Source organism: Engystomops pustulosus, chromosome 7, assembly GCF_040894005.1.
Source record: "Engystomops pustulosus chromosome 7, aEngPut4.maternal, whole genome shotgun sequence".
Lineage (NCBI taxonomy): Eukaryota > Metazoa > Chordata > Amphibia > Anura > Leptodactylidae > Engystomops > Engystomops pustulosus.
In genome coordinates, this window is record NC_092417.1 from 92862768 (window position 1) to 92873295 (window position 10528).

General features: G+C 42.3%; 1 protein-coding gene across 1 annotated transcript; it reads right to left on the bottom strand.

The window, feature by feature from the left end:
* Positions 1-755: 755 nt before the first annotated feature.
* Positions 756-3886, bottom strand: LOC140068891 (zinc finger protein 862-like). The gene is made up of 2 exons (XM_072114253.1): positions 3669-3886; positions 756-3562 (listed from the first exon to the last, which is right to left on the bottom strand). Exons 1-2 carry the CDS (start codon positions 3883-3885, stop codon positions 1797-1799), a joined length of 1983 nt encoding a protein of 660 aa, XP_071970354.1. The 5' UTR covers position 3886; the 3' UTR covers positions 756-1796.
* Between the last annotated feature and the right edge of the window lie 6642 nt (positions 3887-10528).

Consider the following 10528-nt stretch of genomic DNA (forward strand, 5'->3'; position numbering starts at 1 on the left):
TTTAAAGACTAAGCTTTTAGAATTAAAAAAAGAACACATCCTGTATCAGAAGGCACATGTAAGCATGTAAGTGTACTTGGTTTAGAAGCAATTCTTCCATGTGATATGGATTTCCTTTAACTTAAACTGACCTATCAGGAGAGCAGCCCTACCTTCTCTTACATAATACAGCATAATGTTTAGATGTATCTTTGATGTTCTACTTACCCCCAGCAGACAAAGAAACTGATGATGTATGGAAGGATTTTTTTTACATGTTATCCAATATTCATGCAACTGTTCTTTAGAGTGAATTCAAACATGTTCACTGAAAAAGATTGAACAAATTAGTAGAGAAGGAAAAACAAACAATTATTCTTGACATAAATAGAGATAAAACAGTAGCTGTACTTACACATAGCTGAATGATTCTCAGCACATAACAATTTTCATATAAATCCTTATAATCCAATTTGAAAGGACTTGGTAAACGTCAATGTATTTGAATCAACCTATAAAAACATAAAAAATTGTAAGATGTCTTTAAATCGCCATTGCATATATCAATAAGTGATGATGATTTCTTTATAAGAAATCGTCAAACAGTATACATTAAATATATCTGGTCAACTTTAATACAATTAACGCATAACATTGATGGTTTTCAGGTCTGCATTAAATTTTGAAAAATATAACTTTAAATAACCATTCAAATTCAATTTGAACAAGATAACAATCTTACAGCTGTACTTACTTTTAACAAAACGATTCTTCTCATAGTACCAAGTATTTAATTTTTCCAGTTCAAACAGAAATGTATTTATTCAGGAACAGAACAATTTTCTTATAACTCCAAAAGAAACCAATAAGTCAATAATGTTATGGAACCAAACTATAAAAAAATAACATAAAATAAAAGGGTAACATCTGTACATAACATCATTTGCCCTTACATACAATTACTTTACAATTACAGTTACTAACCTTTTGACCATTTAAAACGGTATCTCAAACTTAGAGGTGGACTTTTCTTGCTTTTGTGGCAGCAAATGTTTCAATTATATCTTTAAAGTCTAATTCTCGAAGAATATCATGTTCGATACTCAGCAAACAAAGGTTGGATAAACGTTCCTGGCCCATTGTGCTGCGAAGTCGGTTTTTTATGAGTTTCATTTTTGAAAAGGACCTTTCCCCACTGCAATTAGTTACCATCAGGACCATATACATTCTTAAAAGAATTTCCACATTTGGGAATGTACTTTTAAAAGGATCCTTTTGTACCAGCTCATACATACACTGTTCTATTGGGAGGTTTTCATCCAATTTTGCGTGCTTTACAAGATGTGCAAATTGCTGTAATTCATTCCCAAGTGAAGAATCCAAATCCTCTTCGTAGATGGCCAATAAGTCTTGAGCAGCAGAAGATATTTGTAGTGGTGAAGCTATTAGAAGCTCACTTAGTATGCCAAATCTTTTAACTATCACTTGATATGCTGATATCCTGTCCGAAAGAGATGAAGAAATTCTATCAATTACAGGTAAAAAACTGCCAATTCTGAATTTTTCACCTGGAGACAATTGGCTGGCTGGTGTTTTTCCATAGTCTAGTGGATTTAAACGGACAGAACTACAGTGACGTCTTGAAGATTCTTCAGAATAACCTTCTGCTCCACACAAATTTTTAGCTTTCTCTTCATATTCTACAAATAGCTCTCTCCTGGACACAACAAAATCTTCTAATGATTGTAGCAAATGTATTGCTGTAGTTAACAATAATTTAGGATGCTGGAGTGCTTTACTGGTGGCATCAAATCTATTTAAAATTTCATTCCAGAAAATAGAAATGCTATGTCCAGGGATGACATCTGTTTTGAAAGGCTGTTTGCTTCATTTTTGACTATATCCTTCTCATCTGTAGAACAGCCAATCTTATCAAGAGCGTCTTTTATTTTGTGATAACCATGAACGAGAGCTTTTGTAGCATCTGCCCTGCATGCCCACCTGGTTTCACTTAATGGTTTAGGAACACTATATTTTGCTCCGGACTGGCTCAAATGTGTCTTCAAAATCTGGTAGCGGTGTGTAGATGCAGTAAAAAAAACATACAGTTGTTGCACAAACTGAAAAAAATGAACAGCTTTAGGACAGGCATTAGCTGCTGCTTTACCAACAAGATTTAATGAGTGCCCACAACATGGTATCAGCTCTGCCAACTTGTTTTTTTCTTTAATAAAGGCTTGCATGCCTTTATATTTACCACACATGTTAGCGGCATTGTCATATGCCTGTCCTCGGCAGTCTCTTATTTCTACTTTATGTTGCTCTAAGAATGTAAGCAGTCCATTGGCTATAGCAGATCCTGTATGGCCACAGTTTGGAAGAAAGGTTAGGAATCTTTCCTTGGGAGTTGATCCTTCAATGTAACGTATCACAATAGTTAGCTGATCAATGTTTGCCTCATCTGGGGTAGAGTCAACCGAAACAGAATAATACTTGGATTGCTTTATCCTATCAATTATTGTTTGTTGAACACGCTGGCCCATTAGTTTGATTATCTCCTCTACAATTGTTGAGGATAAATAGTTTGTTTTGCCCCTTCCTTTTTGAGCATGTCCTTTGAGGTGAGATGACAAAAATGGGTCAAACTCTGCAATGAGCTCCATAATGCCCATAAAGTTGCCATTTCTTGGTGAGTTCAATAGCTCATTTTCACCTCGAAAGGCAAGACCTCTTTCAGCCAGGAATTTAATAGTACAAACAACACGCATAAGAACGTGCCTCCAGTATGCACGTGCATCTTCAGAGTGCCGAAGCAAATGAGCACTGATAGATTGTTTTTCACTGACTCGTTTGCCAAGAACTGTCACTGAGTTGAGATGAGACTTGGAGATCTCATGCTCAGCCATCCGAACATGAGCATGCTTCCAATCAGAAAAACCTTCTCCAGAAAGGTTTTCTTTTTGTGGTGTTATAAGTTTGCACACATAGCAATAAACTTTTCCTTGGCTTGGGGAGAAACAGAGCCAGGAACGGTTAACTGATTCACCATTTCGTTTTTTTCGGATAAAAAGTTGTTTACTGCATTTTCTATCCATAGATCTGTTTTCTCTTTTTTTACACCTTTGTGTAACAGACTTCTGCAACTGTTTAAATGTGCAATGTTGAAGCCGTTTGGACCCCTCAGTGGCCCAAAAATCTATAAATTCTGAGCAACATTTTTTGGGCCAAAGACCTACATCATTGCATTGCTGAAATGAGGAAATCCCTTTTGACCTTCCAACATCATGTACCTCCTTGGCTTTTGCCATTTCATCATCTGCTGAGTCAGCTTCTGTCATTGCAGCAACTTCTAACCCAGCTTCTGCCCCACCTTCAGCTGTTAGATCACGTGCAGTGTCTGCCGCTTCATCAGTTGTTAGGTCACATGCAGCGTCTGCCCCTTCATCATCTGTAAGGTCACATGCAGCGTCTGCCCCTTCATCGGTTGTAAGGTCACATGCAGCGTCTGCCGCTTCATCGGTTGTAAGGTCACATGCAGCGTCTGCCGCTTCATCGGTTGTAAGGTCACATGCAGCGTCTGCCTCTGTTGCAAGATAAAATCAATACATACACAAAACTTTATATTTAATACATTGTAAACTAAAATAAGCACATAAAATACAAATGTGTATAACCATGTTTAAACCTACCTTCATTTGTCTGTCCCTCTAGCTCAGTCAAAGTATTTTGAGAAACTTCTGAAGTTGAAGCTGTTGGCTTTAATCTTTTGAAATAACTACTCAGCTTTTGAGTGTGTTCAAGAATATTCTTCCCCTTTTTTGTTTTCTCTGCAGCCTTTTTCCTCTTCTGTGCACCACTTTCATAGGCCCTTGGGGTTTTATGTCTGTCAGTGTTTCTGTCAGACATACTCCTCCTAAGTGGAATTTAAAACTGAAATTAATACATTTATTTAGTTCTAGAGGGACATTTTGACAAAATTATGAAAATAAGCAAAACCCATAGAATGTCAGATGCGATACCCCTTTTAGAGGGAACCTACCACCACGAGTCTACCTATGCAAAGCACAGGAATCGTCAGATGTGAAGGTTCGTCGCACGGGACAGGTGAGTCTGCTATGCTCAACAGCTCATACCACCAACGATTCCCACTGCCACCAATGTATTCTACAGGCATAGTAATTTTATATATTATATAATCTGCAGCAATTATATTGTCATTAATGTTTTATTCCTAATTCAAAATATAAGAGGCTCCACTGCCACCAATGTATTTTATGGGATAGAGCATATATGTCACCCCACATCCCCTGGGCAACGAGCATGGCCCTCACATCCCCTAGGCAACGAGCATGGCCCTCACATCCCCTAGGCAACGAGCATGGCCCTCACATCCCCTAGGCAACAAGCATCTCCCTCACATCCCCTAGGCAACGAGCATGGCCCCCACATCCCCTGGGCAAAGAGCATGGCCCTCACATCCCCTAGGCAACGAGCATGGCCCCCACATCCCCTAAACAACGAGCATGGCCCCCACATCCCCTAGACAACGAGCATGGCCCTCACACCCCCTAGACAACGAGCATGGCCCCCTACCCCCTTGTTTTTGTGTGTGTGTGTTGTTTTTTTTTTGTCTTCCAGGACCGTGACTGCTGAGGACTTCTTCGGATTCGGTGGACTCCGGCGATGACCTGAAAAAAATATTTATTAAAATGGCTAACGAGGGTGTGTCTATGTTTTTATTTCAATAAAATCTATTTTTACAATGATGTGTTTGTGTCATTCTGTATAATTAGCCATAGTAGTGGTGCTGTTTAGTTGACAGTGCTCATTACTAAGGCCTGGACTTACTGTAAATTTGGCACCCAAAAATATGGCCATTTTACAGTAACGCCAGTACAATTACCCCGGTACCCACCGCCACCAGGGGTGCCGGGAAGAGCCGGGTACAAACCAGCACCTGACCATCTCTAGATGGTCAGGTTCTGGGGCGGCTGCAGGCTGGTATTGTTGCGCTGGGATAGCCCCCTAACAGTGGCCTATCCCAGCTCAGTAATGGCAGGCTGCTGCTGCTTTTTTGTATCTGGCTGATTTTAAAAATAGGTGGGAACCCACGTCAAATTTTTTTTAAAAAATATTTAAAAAAAAAAATTTGACGTGGGTTCCCCCCTATTTTTAAAATCAGCCAGATACAAAAAAGCAGCAGCAGCCTGCCATTACTGAGCTGGGATAGGCCACTGTTAGGGGGCTATCCCAGCGCAACAATACCAGCCTGCAGCTGCCCCAGAACCTGACCATCTAGAGATGGTCAGGTGCTGGTTTGTACCCGGCTCTTCCCGGCACCCCTGGTGGCGGTGGGTACCGGGGTAATTGTACTGGCGTTACTGTAAAATGGCCATATTTTTGGGTGCCAAATTTACAGTAAGTCCAGGCCTTAGTAATGAGCACTGTCAACTAAACAGCACCACTACTATGGCTAATTATACAGAATGACACAAACACATCATTGTAAAAATAGATTTTATTGAAATAAAAACATAGACACACCCTCGTTAGCCATTTTAATAAATATTTTTTTCAGGTCATCGCCGGAGTCCACCGAATCCGAAGAAGTCCTCAGCAGTCACGGTCCTGGAAGACAAAAAAAAAACAACACACACACACAAAAACAAGGGGGTAGGGGGCTATGCTCGTTGTCTAGGGGGTGTGAGGGCCATGCTCGTTGTCTAGGGGATGTGGGGGCCATGCTCGTTGTTTAGGGGATGTGGGGGCCATGCTCGTTGCCTAGGGGATGTGGGGGCCATGCTCGTTGCCTAGGGGATGTGAGGGCCATGCTCTTTGCCCAGGGGATGTGGGGGCCATGCTCGTTGCCTAGGGGATGTGAGGGCCATGCTCGTTGCCCAGGGGATGTGGGGGCCATGCTCGTTGCCCAGGGGATGTGGGGGCCATGCTCGTTGTCTAGGGGATGTGGGGGCCATGCTCGTTGCCCAGGGGATGTGGGGGCCATGCTCGTTGCCCAGGGGATGTGGGGTACTGCACACTATCTTTTCTTTCACTATCTTTTTTCATGTTACTCTATGGAGAGGGGCGGAGGTGAGCAGCGCTCACCACCTCCTCCTCTACCCGGTGCAGCCCTGTGCCCGCCGTGCTACGGTATGGCGGGCACACGTGTGCATGAAGCCTTAAAGAGACAGTGGCAGCCAAACTAACGCTTTACTTAGATTTATCAGTGGTGTTTGAGAGAAAAATTATTCTAGTTGAATTAAAGCTCAGCTTTATTTTCATAAACTGCTAATGGAAAATAAAGCATGAACTTTGAATGGTTTGCCATAAGCAAAAAGAACAGTTTTATAGTCAAACACCTGTGCTAAATCTCCCCATTGTGACATGCAGCATTATGCCATAATCAGAAAAACTTACTATTTTGGGGTTTTTCTTTTCCACTAAAACGCTCCTCTTGCAGTCTGTGTGCCACTGCCACTGGCTGCACCTGCTGGCTTGAGCTGAGTCCGTAAGTCCAAGAAGATTGCACACACAAATATTAAGATGATGATGATGATGCAGGAGAGATGAGCACAAAAATTCTATACCTGTACCATTTTAATTGCTGTTTGTAACTAGCATGTTTCTCCTGAACTAAGACATTGTCCTTTATTTTTTGATCCATGAAAACAGGTTAGAAGACAGGCAACCCTTTCCATGACATTACAGACTGTCATTTTACCTGATCTGCAACCGTATGATGGTGGCACTTTATTACAGACTCTTAAAAAATTCACAATTTACCACAGTATTGCAGTATATGTTAGGAGCAATCTGACCCCCTAGTACGAGTGAGTAGGACATCTAACATGTCCCCCCTCAGACAACGACAATGTCCTTTAACCCCTTTTTCATTTTGGCGTTTTGATTTTTCACTCCCCACCTTCAAAAATCTATCCGTTTTTTAGTTTTCCTTGTAAAGAGCTGTGTGACGGCTTGTTTTCTGTGTAACAAATTGCACTTCATGGTGACTGTATTTAATATTCCATGTCATGTACTGGAAAGCGGAAAAAATTCAGCATCCAGTGAAAAGTATGAAAACACGCATTTGCGCCATTTTCTTGTGGGCTTGGAATTACGGCTTTCACTGTGCGCCCCAAATGACATGTCTTAGGGTCAGTGCGATCACGGGCATACCAAATTTATGTAGGTTTTATGTTTTTTCTACATTTACAAAAATGAAAACCTCCTGTACAAAAAACTAATTCTTAATTTTGCCGTCTTCTGGCTCTAATAACTTTTTCATACTTTGTTGTATGGAGCTGTGGGTGGTGTCAGTTTTTGCGACTTTTGATGACGTTTTCAATGCTGCCATTTTGAGGACTGGGCGACCTATTGATCACTTTTTATTGAATCCTTATACTGAGCAAAATGGCAAAAAAATGACATTTTCAACTTTGGCGCTATATTCCGTTACAGGTTTTAACGCCAGGCAGCGTCCATGTGAGCGACGGGTGTTTGCTACACACATGGTGAGTATGAAGAGGGTTCAGCCCGTGAGCCCGTTTCATACTCCCCCCTATGCTACAGGACTTTTAGGAATGTCTTTTAGCGTTAGGGTTAATAACTATAATATGGCCTTTAATATATTCACACCGCCCCTGGCCCTCTGTCGTCACTGTAATTCAGCGGGGGCGCTGTCTGCCTGAGCTCCTCCACAATAAAAACGCCAAATCACATGTTAAACACGGTCCACCCATCCCTGAGGCAAATCGAGCAGCCTATTTAGGACACTCTACCACCAGTAATCTGGTGGTAGATGTCCTTTAACTCAGCGTTTTCTCCCTTGCTTTTTTTGTGTCTGCGTTTTTTAGGTGTGCTTTAATAGCACTTTTCAAAGCGGTTGCGTTAAGTCTAATAAGTCAAAAATTCATAATTTTTTAAATGCATGCGATTACTTGCAAAATTCAGAGATAACAAGATCACTGCGTTTTTACAAGTAAAGCAAACATTTGAAAAACGCATGCGTCACTAGCCTTAGGCTTCTTACAATGTGTTCACGTCCAAGTGTAGCACCCATTTGGACGGATGAGCACCGCTCGCCATAGGAATGCCTGACCATACTTGGGGTGATGGCACACGTGGTGTTTTGAACACGTTTTTGGCCCGTTTTTAAGCAGTACGTGAAAAAACGCATGCATTTCAGTTAATTGGTCAAACCTGTCAAAAAAGCATTCACTGCTTAAACACAGGCCAAAAAACGTGTTCAAAACGCCACATGTGCCATCACCCTTACAGGAAAAGACAGAGCCAGCTCTTTTTCCATGGACATTATGGGACAGAGGCACACCTTGTGTTCACTGTACCTTTGCCATGGCCGTCTATGGCAAATTGTGTGGCCAAATATATGTCCCCATAATGTTTGTGCAAAAGGGGCTTATTATCTAAGGCCACCCATAACTGAGCACCTTCTTTATTTTGGTGTGGTGAGACCTTCAGTTATAGGTGGCATGGGGGAGGCCATGTGAAGGGTGTCTTTAAGTAAAAGTGTTTTTACAAAGTATTTTGTACTTACTTCAAAGTTCACACTTAGTAGGGACTTCACACCTGCCACTTCTCCTCATACAGCTCCCAGATCACTCGGTGTGGGGAGAAGGCGGGCCAAGTGATCTGTGAAGCAACCTAACACTGATTGGCTAGAATTTGGTTCAGTCAGTTCAGCCAATCAGTGTTCGGTTTGGGTCACGCTGGGGTCAGCACAGACTGTGTCTCTCACTCTGTGTGCAGCGCAATTGCTAAAATCGCGCTGCATGCAGAATGAGCTGGGCGGGCACAGGAGCTGAAGAGTGGGAGGGAGGCTGGAGCAAAGCTCTGCAGCGCTATGGTCCGCCGCTGCGCTTCGCTCCAGCTGACAGGCAGCTGAGATCACAGCGAACTGCTGAGCGCTGTAGGCTCAGGCTGTAGGCGGGACCCGGGCGCAGGAGTGGGAGATGACTAAGTGGGAGCGATGCACTGCAGAAGCGCCGCTGCTGATCATCGCTCCCAACTTAAGTGACAGACTCGCAGTGTCATCTCGTACGCAGCAGGCACGGGCCGGCCCGGCACAGTAGCAATGCCGCACTTGAGCCGACAGGGGCACGGAGCGTCAGCGGACACAGCTCCGCTCGCTCGCGTACTTAAGTCGGCAGGCGGCGGCGGCAGACATTGTCAGAATGGTGGGGGCCCCTTTGGGAGCAAGATGGTGGGGGCCCCGGGGCTAGAGCCCCGGGAGCCCCGCCTATAATCCGGCCCTGGGGTTCACCCTTATCAGGGGGGTTTATCTGCTTTAGGCAGGGATGTCGCAGGGTGAGTTCGCCACCACTTACGTAGTCTGACCGCTAGCGCCAAGTGTGGTTGTGCGTTTGCTGGACGGGTGCTGACACACCCCATAAATAAATTATATAAGCAATCAACATAATTGTATCTAGGAAACATATAAAAAAAATGTATTTAGGGGGAGCTGTATAGAATTTAATTAGTATAGGGAAGGCGCTGTTTATCATATATTGTAAAAATGGGGGTGTGCTACTATATCCACCCTGCATATACACCTAATTTCAATAATACTTTTCTGGGTTTTTTAACAAAAAGAAGAAAGAAGAAAAATTAGGAGATATAAGAAGTGGACAATAACCACAATCTCACGGAGGGAGGGCAGAAGTGCTTGTGCATAGTGTAACAGCTTGTGAAGCTAGAGCACGGAGGGCCTCTGGTAACACCGCCCATAGCCCTTTAGGTTCATTGGCATGATTTTAAAAGTTGATTTTAGAAGGAAGAAGGCCATGTATTATAAACATAAGCAGATTACCACAGTGACAGTGCATGGATGTATGTGTAAATGCTCCTGGTTTATCATATATTAATCAATGTATTTGACGAGTATGGCAAACTTGTCTGATGAGCAGCATACTTATAGAAAGTCCTTATAGAGTTTTCAATATAGGTCCTTTTTACACAGAGCTTCCGCTCAAACTCTTTTAATTTCCAACAGTCAGGTTTGAAAATGATAATGTGAGAAGGAAATCTATATACTTTTACATCATGATTAGTAGAAGAGACAAGATCCATGTTCACTTCACATTCTAAACCACTGACACCTCTTTCTTATTCCAGTTAAAAACAGCAACACTTTATTTGTTCACTTTAGTAAAAAGTATGAGACAATGATAATATTCTTACTTTGCATCGACCTTTTTGAAGAATACTTTACATACTTTCGGCGTTCCACGCTGCAGCAGGACATGAGTTCACCGAGGCGATAGCAGCCTTTCCAACATTTCATAGGCTCCGCCTCCTTCTCCACCTGAGATAATGTGAAACTAACAAACTACAGTGCGATAACGCAAAGATCCACGTTCACACCAACATTCAAATTTCATTAGAATTAGGCCTATAAACATAAATATAAAACATGCCAAGAGTCTCTGGTTAATCATGCTTAATTTTGAAAGTAGATTTCCCAATGAGCAGCATTTTTTTTTAAATATACATAATTGGGATTGCTGTGTTCTTAACTCACAGAACTATTGTA